Source organism: Stenella coeruleoalba (genome assembly GCF_951394435.1).
Source record: "Stenella coeruleoalba genome assembly, chromosome: 4".
Taxonomy (NCBI): Eukaryota; Metazoa; Chordata; class Mammalia; order Artiodactyla; family Delphinidae; genus Stenella; species Stenella coeruleoalba.
In genome coordinates, this window is record NC_137149.1 from 130142960 (window position 1) to 130155980 (window position 13021).

A 13021-nucleotide genomic window follows, 5' to 3' on the forward strand; every position below is an offset into this window, starting at 1 on the left:
CTCTAGGAGCTGCTGCCCTTCCACTGCCTCACTCGCTGGCCCTGGACAAGGCCTTAGGCTCCCTAAGGCCTTAGGCCTTAGAGTCCCTGGTCCTCTCCTGACACCCACCACGTGGGCTGCGGTGAAGGGAAAGGTGATAAGAGCCCCAGGGCATCCCACGTGTCCTCCTCATCGCTGTGGGCGGCTGGGTCACCTTGCACCAGGGGCTGTCCCAGCAGCCTTCGTGATGCTGACTCTGGTTCTCACGAACACACAAGGAGGACAATCCCTGCGACCCCGTCTTTTCCAGGGGCTGGCTAAGCTCCAAGGCGGGGGTCCCGGGCAGGAGGTCTGAGCTTCCCACAGGCCCAAGCAGTGGTCATGGACCTCGCCCATCATCACTCACCCAGCAGACGTTTACTGAGCATTGGCCCCGGGCCAGTCTGAGCTCCAGGAGCCAAGGGCACTGAGCTGAAGGAGGCAGGACCCCTGCCCCCCCTACCCGCCCAGGGGCCAGACGGGGACAATCACAGTCCAGCAGTGCAGGCTCAGGGGGGCGGCGGAGGTACCAGGCATCATCAATCCTGATGGCAGGGGCTTCCTGGAAGAGGTGACACCCAAGACTTGGAATGCAAAGGGGAGGTTAAAGGTAAGGGATGAAGGGCATGCTGCCAAGTTTCCAAAGGTCCCAGGAAGCCACCAGGCCGGAGACAGCCTCACCGCCCCTGCCATCTGTCCTCACGACAGGTCATCCTGGAGTGAGGGGATCAGAGTGATGGCCTGACAACCAGACAGACCAGGGCTTCAGTCAGGGTCAGGATAAAATAACGCGTGTACAAAACTCCCTGACTCTTCACTAGCCAGCACCTTGACCGGACAAGGAGAGAGCGCGTCGTTTGTGGCTGTGGCCTTGTCCCCAGGACAGCAGGGACTCAGCGCTCCGCATCCCCTCCCGCACCACATCGTCTCCTGACCTTCCCAATCCCGCCGTCCCGCCCTGAACCCCGCTGGGAAACTGCCCCGCCCACGCCCTGCACCCACCTGGCAGCTCCAGCCAGAGACCTGGAGTCAGCCCAGCTTCCGGGGGCCTCTCCACCTGCCACGGGCCTCCCTGCTGGCCTCGGCTCCCACGGGTCATCTCCACGTAACAGAGGTCATGCCGCTCCTCTGGTTTAAATCCTCTAACGTTCCCCAGAACACCCATTCTCCTTATCCCGACCATTTGAGACCCCACTCAGTTGGCCGACCTCTTGACCCTGCGTCCAACCCCTGCCCAGAGCCATCAGCCTGGGAGCCCTTTGTGCCCTGCACGTGGCGGCGGGCCCTGCCTGCCTTGCCCACTGTCTCCTGCACCCGCTGAGCAGGCAGGCCCTCAGTCAACACTGGGGTGAATGTTTCCTGCTGTGTCCAATTCAGTGACAGTGACGCCACAGAGAGAAGTGAGGCAGCAGGGCCCAGCTGTGGCGGGCCGGGACCCCGAGGGTGCCAACTGGCCCAGCGCTTGCTCAGTGCTCCCCGCCCCTCCCCTCGGGGTCAGAAGTCAAACAGAGACCACATGTGTTTCCTGACTCTTCTTATCTGAAACTGGCAGTCTTGACTTGGTCCGTCCTCTGAGGCCATTTTGCTTCACCCAGATTGAAACCAAGTGCGTTCCCAGCCCCCGTCTCCTGGCCCCACAGCTGTGGGGTGTTTGTGGCTGGACAGAGATTCCAGATCAGGCCCTGGCCTGCCCAGAGGCCTTGGAGACGAAGCAGAGAATGCAGTGATCTTTGAAGGAGATATGGAGATCCGAAGAGCCCAGTGGGGCGTGTTTCTGGGGACAATCAGGCACTAGTCCAGCGTGATGGAGCCGCAGAGCTCAGGCCCTCTTCACCCAGAGCTCGGAGGTCCCTGCAGCTCCGCTGGGCATGGGGGCAGCGTGGGACAGGAGACTGGGATCACCCCTGTGCCCATCACTCAGCACTGGCTGCTTTGGTAAGTTGATGGCTCAGTTTCCTCATCTCTAGATGGGGACAAGAACAGAGTCTCCCTCTCGAGCTACCGTAAGGGGTCACGTGAAGCCCCCAGGTCTGCAGTGCACATGGCAGACGCTCCCCACCACGGGTCTGGGGCCCCTGCATGGGGCAGGGGCAGTGCTGAGCTGGGGGTGCTCACCTCAGGCAGCCGGCTTCTCAAGGGGGAAAACGAAACGGCAAGGCTGGGCGAGCTGGAGAAGGGCGGGGCGCGGCCGGGGACTTCCCTAACTCATACAGAGCATCTGGAGCAGCGGCGGCCGAGAGAGTCACGGCGTCCTGCCTCGTGCAGGACACAAGGAAGCACGTGGGCGCACATGCACACGTGCGCACACGCACGCACGCACAGCTTGCAGCACAACAGCCTCCTGGGGGAGAGAAGAATCCGACGCACACGTGAAGCCCCTACACCCAGACACACAGAGCCTGGAGCTGACACTGAGACCGGTCGCCCAAGAGGGACTGAGTGGGGCCGTGAAACTGGAAGGCTGCCCCGACATGCGAGGCAACACCCCAGGAGAAGCCTGAATAGGAAATGAGATGGGCTCGGGGGGCAGGAGGCTTGATGACATCCACGAAACACATCGAGCTCCAGGCACGGACGCTCTCTGCGCCACCGGGCAGGCACCTAAGGGACAAGGGGCCTTGACTCAGCACCTCGCCCCATGCGCCATGCTCAGAGCACAGGGTCCTAGCACGTGGACTCCACATGGCTGGTATGACTGCGCCCACTTTACAGATACAGAGACAGGCTCAGCGAGGCCTCCCAACTCCCTCAAGGGCACACAGCTCAAGGCCACCAGCCCAGCCAAGCGTCCCACCTCAGCCATCCCGGCACCATCTTCCTGCACCACCTCATGGCCCCGACACTCAGTAAATAAACAGCTCATGTGGACAGACGTACTCCAGAGTCCCGGCTGGGGTGCACTGGCACCAAACCACAGAGCATTTTTCAAACTACAGACTTCGACCCAGAAGGTCACGGAACCAATTTTACTGCCCACAAGCAGCATTTGTTTTTAAATAAAAGCAACAGAATGGAGACTATCAGACAGCAACACACACACTAAGGACAAGTATGGTTTTGGAAATTTCCGTTCCCACTGGATGTGTGCGTGTGTGCGTGCAGGCCCGTGGGTGTGTGAGTCCGGTTACGACAGCACATGTCTTTCTTGCTGTGGGAGGAGGTCAGAAAGTCGAAGAGGCGGCAGTGCCTTGAGAGCTGGGTAGGATTTCAACAGGTGGAGATGGCGATAGCATATTTTGGGCAGAGGTTCCCATGTGGCAAAGGGGAGGTGGGGGAACAGGGAAGGCGGAGGCGGATTTGAAGAACGTGGGGTGGTCTCGGTGAGCAGGAAGGAGAGGGCGGTGATCCATGGAAAGAAGTCACAGGGCTTTCACCACCCACAGAGCTTTTAGACCTGATGTCCCCAGCGGGCTCCGTTCTGATCGCCGCACCTGTAATCGGAGCCAAGGTCCCTACTTCACAGGTTTGGTCGCTGTGAGAATAAGACAGACGCACTGAGAAGCACTCGGTGGATTATTAGAAAAAGTAACGCCGATACCAGCTATGTTTTCCCCAAATATCACAGCCAGAGGTCCAGGGATCCTCCCTTTCTTGGAACTCACAGTAGACTTGAGGATTTTTCCCTACAACAGCCCCGAAAGCACAGAGGAGCCTCTCACACCAGGCTCCTGTTACAGTCCGTTGCCTGGTCCTGCCCCCGCTCACTCCTGGTGTAGCTCAAATCGCAGGCCAGACACGAGAGCATCACCAATCCGAGCCTTCCTTCCTCGCTGCCACCCCGTCACCTGGAGGCCCGGGGCTCTCTCTACCCCAAGTCCACCCCCGGCGAGGCCATTTCTTCCCGCTGGCCCTGCCCGTGCTGTGCCCTCTCCCCAGGCTCACTCTTGCTCAGGCGTCATCTCTTCCCACAGAGCAGGGCCCCACCTCCCCAGCGCCAGGCCCAGGGCCACTTCCATGCTCCCCACGAGACCGTGGACTCCTTGGAGACAGGGGGCAGGCCTGACTCACCTGTGCTGCCGATGGCCACTCAGGGCCAGCAAAGGGCCGTGCTCAGTGAGCAGCAGGTGGACAGAGGATGGACCAAACCCTGGTGTCCCTCCCCCAATGTCAGCAAGGCTGCCAGCACCACAACCAGCTGTCGCGTCGCACCCGGGTCCTCACACTGTCTCATCTCTTCGCCTGGGAGGTGCCTCCTGGGACAGAGTGGAAACCTGAGGAGGCCCAGAAGTGGACTGGGGGGGAGGGGAAGCCCTTGGAAGCCTGGCCTGGGGATGGAGGATGGTGGTCCAGAGGGCAGCGGGGACCTGGGCCTGGGCCCAGGCATATTGCAGGCTGGCAGCCAGTCCCCAGGGGGAGTGGCCACGTGGGGCCCCCAGACCGGGCAGAGCTGCCTGACTGAATGGCCCCTGAGCAGTGGCCACGGTGGACAGGGAACAACATGGGCTGCCCCGAGTGCTGGGCGGGACCAGCTGGGGTGGGGAAGACTTCCTCCTGCCACCTCCCCCCATACGGTGCCTGGTGGGGACCCTGAGCAGGTGGGAGCTGGTGCTTTTGATTATAAATAAAATAAGGAAACGTGAAGTCTGCTGCAGCCCAAGTTTGTGAACTTAGGAGCAAAGCCCGCTGCAAGGTGAGAGTCGAGGGGCCCTGAGTGGAGCAGGTGGGCCCCCGACCACAGGGGGTGCCCTGCAGGAGGAACCTCGCAGGGGTGTCTGGACCACGTGCCAGGACTCGGGTGCTCGCCCTGCTTCTAGAACACCCCCGGGGGAGGACAGTCCAGCTTCTCAGGCCCCATCCCCTTACCTGTTCCATCCACCCTTTCTTGGCTCCTGGCATGCGAGGCCTGGGGCATGGCCGAGGCAGTCGTGTCTCTCACATCTTGTCCAGGTCCAACCTGGGGTCCGGGAGCTCGCGGCGTCCCACTCTTCTCCTGCTCCACCGAGGTGGTGGCATTGAGCCGTGAGCGGGCCTGGGTCTGTTGTGGCAGCGGTGGAGACCGTGGGCCAGAGGGGCTCGGAGGACAGGCACCGGAGGCCATTCTGCAGTGAGAAAAGCGGAGGGTCAGACACAGGAGGCCAGCCAAGCCCAGTCTGCTCTGGCCTCTAGTTTCTGGTAAAGAGAGGGGACGGACAAGGGAAACAGGGTGGGGGCTGCCCAGCATTCTATGTGATCTCATTCAACCTCACAACAGCCCCCGTAAGACACTCCCATTTTACAGAGCAGGAACTCGAGGGAGGAAACACTCAAGGCCGGCTGGCTGGGCAAGTCCCACAGCAGGCATGAGCCGGGCCCTAAGTCTCAAGGCCTTGGGTCCCTGCCTCACCAGGCATGAGCCACGGGACCTCGGGTGTGCTCATCTGAGAAGTGGGGATGTAGAATGTCGCGAGGATTCAGTGAGATGGTCCACACAGGGCACAGTGCCTGGCTGTGCTGGGATGAAAGCTGGCCTCCGAGTACGTCCACCCAAAATCTGTGAAGGAGACCTTGTTTGGAAGAAGGGGTCCTTGCAGATGCAGTCACGGATCTTGACATGAGATCATCCTGACTTAGGGTGGGCCCTAATCCAGTGACTGGTATCCTTATAAGAAGAGGGAAACACACAGACACAGAGAGGAGGGCACCATGTGAAGGAGGAGGCAGAGGTCAGACAGATGCAGCTGCACGCCCACGGATGCCAAGGATCGCCAGCAACACCCGAAGCCAGGAGAGGCGAGGGAGGACTCTCGCTCAGAGCCCCCAGGAGCAACCAGCCCCGCCGACATCCTGATCGCAGACTTCTGCCTCCAGAACTATGAGACAATAAATTTCTATTGTTTAAAGCCACCCAGTTTCTGTAACTTTCTTATATGAGCCCTAGGGAATGAATACACTGGCACAGAGTGAAAGTTAAATAAATGTGAGGAGAGGGGAAGGGGAAGAGGAGGGATAGGGAGGGCGAGGGGAGGAGGGAAGGGAGGGGAGAGGGGGAGCGAAATGGGGAGGGGAAGAGAAGGGGGGAACACAGCCCCTGGAGCCAGGATGTAGTCAGACCTGCCCGCCTCCCAAGCCCTCCACGCTAGGCCTGAACCACAGAACAAATATCAGGGAACACGAATGCACCAGATGTGAACACACACTAGATGTGCAGTGACGGAAACCATGAAGCTGGTGTGTCAGAAGAGATGACCGGAACAGACTGGCGAGCACAGAGCGTCTACCACAGGGGAAAGGGCTCCATTAGTCAATAATGCCATTTAGCAAAACAGCAAAAACCACCACTGACACAATTAAGGGCAACCATGAGCCCCAGACCGTGGAGCTGAGAGCTCTAGGAGTTCCCCAGCCAGGGAACCAGGATCAGACACAGACCCTGAAGAAGTCGGGACCACGTGCACTGTGCGGGGGATCCCCAAGGATCCCATGACCCTCACCGCAGCCTCAGGGCCATATCCATCCTCTTCACTGAGATGAGGAAATGAGCACAGAGCAGGGAAAGCCCGGCAATGAGGAATCTGGCTCCCAGACTAACCCGTCGTAGCTGTCGCGCTTGGCTGTGTCCACCAGCTCTGTGGTCCTGAGCAGGCCACGTCCCTCTCTGCACCTCAGTTTCCTCAACTGTAAATGGGGACAATCGTCTTACACTTGGGGACACTGTGAGGACCACATGAGACCAGAGGCCACAAGGGACCAGGATCCCAGGCATCCCCAGTGCCCAGCTCCAAGCTCTGAGACTGCCCCGAGCCTGCCAGAGTGGCTGCCTGACACGTGTCTGCAGACTGCTGACACAGCAAGAGTCGGAGGGGGCCCCAGGCGCCACACGCCACTTCCCCGGGGCTACACAACCAGGTCTGCTCCATTCCTACTAGAGATGGGTCCCAGAGATCAGATCTCTGTCCGCCAAAGAACCCTGGAGATTTCAATCTGGACATTCCTCCCTCAGAGGGACTGAGCCCTTATTTTAAAACATCCCTCTGGCTGCAAACCAAAAGCATGTCAAGCCACATGGATCTGCTTGGAAACCAACACAGTGCTTGGTGCTATTTCCAAACACCAGGTTTCCCGGAACCAAACAAAGAGGCAACTTTTGTGAAATTCGTCATCTGCCTGCACGTGCAGACCCATTGGGCAGGTGGCCAGCTGTGGGCGGGGAAAGTCAGCCGGTGATTTAGCAGACAACCCAGTTGTGTGGGTCACTGGCTGACCCGAGACAAACCACATGGAGCCTGAAATTCCGACCTGGAATTTCAGGAAAACACAGGTTCTGGCTGGCCTGTTGGGCTAAGTATTAGGCATGTCACATTACAATCAAAATACTACTGTTTAAAGTAAAATCTCTGCTTAGTGAGAATGGATGAATAAAGGAGGATTAATTTTCAGGTTCCCTGAGAGTTGGCCAAACCCTTTTTGAATCAAAGGCCTTGTTATTTTAAAACAAACGAAATGATCCATTGCCATGGATGGGTCACAGGGAGGATCACAGGTGATCTCCCGGTGGAGGGACCCGCATGGTGTCTGGCGCTTTCTTTTCTGTCTTCTTTCCTGTGACACTGGGGCCCCTGAAGGCAGGGGCTACATCTCATGCACTCAGAATACCTGCCTGCTTGCCTTGCAAGGTATACCCGAGGCAGCCTGGCCTGGGGGAAGGAGCCCGGCTGGGGAAGAGCCTGCCCCATCTCGCTGTGTGATTGGAAGCAGGTCCCTCCCTTCAGCCTGGCCCCAGAATCCCGAATCCAGACTCCTGACTGCAGGATGAGAGCATCAGCATCCCACTCCACCCCAGCTCCAAGACTCTTCCGATGCCTACGAGTGGGGCAGTCAATCCACACTGCCGCCCCACGACCAGAGCAATGGCTTGGAACCTGTCGTTGTGTAAGATCCAGAAAACCAGAGTGGCCGGCATTCTTTCCACATGAGCACCCAGGCGTATTTTTATCCCATCAAAACACAAAAGGCCAACATCACGGAGCTCGGCTGAGGGGCTGCCACCCCCTGAGAGGGCTGCTAGGATCATACACCTACTGACATGCGGAGAATGATCTCACGCGGACTTCAGCCCAAGCTCTCTAACCCTTGCTCAGGCTGGCCCCACTCTGCTGTCCCCCCAGGGGGGCCACCCCGACCTCTGAAACAAGCCCCCATGGGAAGCCTTAAGGATGTTCACACACCCTCTGAGCGGAGCCTCCACCAGCAGGATCCCAGACCAGGGGAAAAACCAGGGATGCCCACGGTTTCACATTCAGCCCACTTGCTGCTCCCCCACATCCAGGTGCCACCGTGGACCTCCACGCCTTTGCTCTTACAGAGCACCTCTCTGGTGTCCATCACAGCTGTACTTTCCAGCACCGTCCAGAGAGGGCAGGTGTGAAACTCACAGCCCCTCCAGATGGTGCTACACTATATAGCTGTTAACCAGGACCTGTATATGAACGTTTAAAGATAAGGAAATGTTGGGCTTCCCTGGTGGCGCAGTGGTTGAGAGTCCACCTGTCGATGCAGGGGACACGGGTTCGTGCCCCGGTCTGGGAGGATCCCACATGCCACGGAGCGGCTGTGCCCGTGAGCCATGACCGCTGAGCCTGCGTGTCCGGAGCCTGTGCTCCGCAATGGGAGAGGCCACAACAGTGAGAGGCCCACGTACCGCAACAAAACAAAACAAAACAAAACAAAAAAAGATAAGGAAATGTTTGTATGACGCTGTTAAGTGGGATCTAAAGCAGCATGAGCTATTGATCTGAGCCTATTTAGGATGAAAACAAAATTCATGTGCACAAAAAGATGGAAGAAAATGCCCCCACAATGGTTATACTATGTCTGAGTGAAGAGACTACAGGTAGTTTTATTTTATTCTTTTTCTAAATGTACTTCCCTAATTTTCTATAATGAACGTGCAAGGTTTTTGGAATTACCACAAAATGTTATTCTAAAACCCGTCTGTGACTGAGCCTGAAGGGAGAGGGCCCAGGGGTTCCCAGGGTCTGGGATGTCTGCTCTGGATAGCCCAGCAGCCTGGCACAGGGCTACTCCTCAAGACAAGGGCACATAGCCCTTGGAGGTACCTATTTTTGCCCCAGAGTATTAAGGGCCAAACCAAGGAACATTCCGGCTCCACCCAATGTGCCAAGTTCCCAGGACTAAGCGGGAATAAGCTGGGAATGCTCCTCGCCTAGCCGGGGTGGGTCAGCGCGTATGGACTGTGGGCCGATCCTGTGCCGGGCCCCAACTTGGGTCTCCCGGGCCCCAGAGAGGATCCTATAGGACCTGCCTTGGAGAACTCAGTCCAGATGGGAAGGATGACACCCAAACTGACAACCACAAAGAGGGAGCTCTTGGGGGCTGCAAGCACAGAAGGGGGCCACACTCAGCGGTGGAAAAGGGGCGGGGTGGGGATTCTGGATGAGTGGCCTTGACTAAAGCTTTAGGACAAGCAGACATGAGCCAGGCAAGGGTGAAGGGAGGGAGGAATGGAGGTGTGTGGGCATTTCAGTGAGGGACTGCCCAGGAGAAAGGGCAACGGACATGGCTTAAAGGCAACATGGCTGGGAAGGTGCGGAAGTGACTCTGGGGCAGGCACACAGGAAGGAGAAAAGAGGCTGAGCGGGCAGCTGGAACCTGGGGCAGGTCCCGAGGGCCTGAACAAGTGCCAGGCTTAGTGTGGGGTTGAGCCTAGGGCAGAAGGAAATGCAGGCTGGTGCTGTAGGGCAGTGGCCGTTAAAGAACCATCAGGGCTGTATGGGGATGGCCCAGGGAGACCAGGGAGGGAGCTGGGTGGTCTTCCAGGGAAAGTGAGGAGGCCTGGCCGAGGGCAGGCATCTGAGTGCACTCCTGGGCCAGGAGAAACAGAAGCAACACCCACTGAATGTGGGCAGGGGGGAGCAGAATGGGGCCTGATTTGTGCCCCGGGGCCATGGTGTTGGTGCCACTTGTGAGAGGGGACCTGGGAGAGGGGAGGGAGCCATATGAGGCGTAGAGCAAGCTAGCTGTCGTAATTCTTACCACCACTATCGTGGACCAGGATTTGGTCTCTGTCCCACAGCACAGGCATTTTGGGGGTCAGGGACTGAACTAGATTCCCCTCTGTGACCAGCCCCAAAGGCCTGTCCAGCCCTGGCCTGGGAGGGCCAGGGGAGGCCTGAGTGGGGAGTCCTCCACATACCCTTCCATCCTGGGAAAGAAGATGAGATGTGGTCTCCCAGCAAACTTTCCTGTGTCCAGGCAAAGGTCCATTTGCTGGGGGAGCAAGTATATAAAGGAACGTTCTTCTGAATCCCTGATCAGATGCCGAGGGGCTCCAGTGAGAATCACAGCCCCTCGGAGACAGAGCTGACAGGACGGGCAGTGGAGAGCATGGCCTCTGGGTTTCTGTTGGCGTGGCTTCCTCACTGAGTCTGCAGTGAGGTCAGGCAGCCAGCACAGTGGGTACCCAGGGCATCGTTCCCTCAGTGATGCATCACAGCAGAAGCGAAAGCCCTTTACAAATGGGCCAAGTGCCAGGGGTCACTGTCCAAGGCGAGGAGAGGCAGGCACTGGTTCTCAGCACCTGCCCGGGGGCAGAGGTTTCCCACCAGGCTCTGCACGATCAGCTGTGGGGTTTTAACTTCCTCATGGGTCAAATAGGGATATAATTCCTACCCCTAAGACTACTGGGAGGGCCAAATACTGTACAAATGTTAGTTCCTCGGAATTTCTTAACATCAACTACAATAAATGGTGTGAGAGGGCTCAGCTCCACCACGCCCAAAAGTCAGATTCCCCAGAAAGTTTCCATCTATCAAAACAGAAATTGATGTTCCTGAGGGCCAGGTTCACACCAGCCAGGGCCCAGGGGCTGCCACTGCCCCTCGCCATGCCTTACTGAGGAGCACCAGGGGGAGAGTAACTGCTACACAGATTCTAAGTGGGCAGTGGGGGCTTCAGCCTCAGAATCTGCCCCCTCAGGAGGGCACGTGCCCGCTTGGGGAGTGAACCCCCAGCGCGCGCGCGCGCACACACACACACACACACACACACACAAACACAGCAGCCCCTATGAGGAGGCCCAGGCACACACACACACACACACACACACACACACCCAGCAGCCCCTATGAGGAGGCCCAGGCACACACACACACACACACACACACACACACACACACACCCAGCAGCCCCTATGAGGAGGCCCAGGCACACACACACACACACACACACACCCCCAGCAGCCCCTATGAGGAGGCCCAGGCCCAGACACACACACACACACACACACACACACACACACACACACACACACACACACACACACACACAGCAGCCCCTATGAGGAGGCCCAGGCGGCTTCCAGCGGCCTCGGGGGCACTGAGGGCGGCCCGGAGTCCTAGAGGACCAGCCGACGGCCGCGGAGGAAGGGCCATGACTGGGCAACTCGGTACGGGTGCTGTGGGACGCAGGGCAGGCGCGCCCCCTTCCACTCGCCAGCGCCACAAGCCGCCTGCCTCTGAGGCCGGTTTTCCCGCCTGCAGTGTGGTTTCTAAGCCAGGCTCGCGGGTGTGACGGTGCTCGGAGCGCGCAGTGCCCCGCGATGCCCGGGGTGCCCGGACTGGGGACGAGGGGGCGCGCACCCCGTAAGGAAGACGCGATCGAGGCCCGGGCAGGGGTTACCGTGAGCGTCGCGGAGAGGACGGGACCCTGGCCCTCCAACTTCTGGGGAACTTGCAGGGGACACTAGTACCAGCCGCCCGTCCGCTCAGATGGGGAAACTGAGGCCGAGGCGGGCTGCAACTCCGGGTGCTCCCGGTTCTCTTTCCAGCCCACCCTGCGACCGCCCCTTGCCGTGAAGTACTCACCGGCCCGCTAGTAGGCCTCACGCGGCGCCGCGGCGCCCTTGGGCTTCAGAGCTCGCTGCAAAGTTGCTCGAGAGGAGCTGGACGGACCGGGTCCAAAGGGAAGCAACCGCGACCGAGCGGGCGGCGCCGCTTACAGTGGCAGCGGGAGAGCTCTGCCCATAACGAGGGCAGGGGAGGGGCGGGGCCTGGGGCGGGGCCGCAGGCTGCCCTCCACTCTCGACGCGGTCAGGAGGACGCGGCGCCGACTCGGCCCGCTGAGCGGCCGGCGTGTCTGCCAATCACTGCTCTCCTCTGCCAATCACAGAGCGCCTCGCCTGACAGCTGCCCACTGGCCCACAGGGCGTCAGAGAAGAGGTCGCCGGGTGAGCGGGTCGGACCCGCCCACAGAGAAAGTTTCCGAGTGGACTCGGGCCCTGGCTCAGACCCGGCCCTGCCACTCTACGCCCACAGACCGTCAGGTCACTGGGAAAGACGTGCACTCGGTGAGTAACAGGTGGTTGGACCCTCGGAGGAGACTCGGACCACCTTTCACTCACTACCCTGGCCCCAGCGTCCCCAAGTTCAGATTCATTATCATTGTTATTGCAATATTAACTAACACGTTGAGCGCCTACTATGCACCAGACGCCTTAATTTCGGCCTCACCAAAGATGGAGAGGGCTCCCCTAACAGAGGAACAGGGATAGGAAGATGTGGCCCATTTAAATGTGTACCTGTAACCAAGGGCTGCTTTAAATGCATGAAGTGCAACGTAGCATGCTTTCACAAGGTAAACGTGTGGCGCGAGGCTAAGGCAGTTTGGAAACCCTCCTTTCGGTTCTGCCCTGGGGTCTGAGAGGTGTGGTTTGCAGATAGGGGCAAAGGTCTATACTTGAGACAGGCCTTGGGGCTGTGAAGCACCGGTTGGCGGTGCGGGGCGCCTCCTGCGCTGTGTCTGCTGTGTGGTCCTCACAGCCAACCTGAGATGCCTGTTCTGGGTCATCATTGCAGAAACTGCTGCTCAGAATGGCTGCCGGGAATATGTGACCAATATTTCGGGAGCAAAGTTTCCAGATGGTTTGGGAGATGAGTTCTATCCACTGAACACGCTACCTCGGGGACTTTTGTTAAAGCCACGAGACTCACATCAGGCACCTCACTTTATCCTCCAGCTGCCCCCTCCATCCGATCCCCATCTTCGTGTCTGACCCGGTGAGGCTCAC

At 58.8% G+C, this 13021-nt stretch overlaps 1 protein-coding gene across 1 annotated transcript in view; it reads right to left on the reverse strand.

The window, feature by feature from the left end:
- Positions 1-11985, reverse strand: part of WFS1 (wolframin ER transmembrane glycoprotein) — a 28333-nt gene extending 16348 nt beyond the window's left edge. The window contains exons 1-2 of the mRNA XM_079921141.1: positions 11820-11985; positions 4822-5057 (exon numbers count right to left, since the gene is read on the reverse strand). Coding sequence (XP_079777267.1) covers positions 4822-5056 — 235 coding nt within the window. The 5' untranslated portion in view covers position 5057; positions 11820-11985. The remainder of the gene's footprint in view (positions 1-4821; positions 5058-11819) is intronic.
- Positions 11986-13021: the final 1036 nt, after the last annotated feature.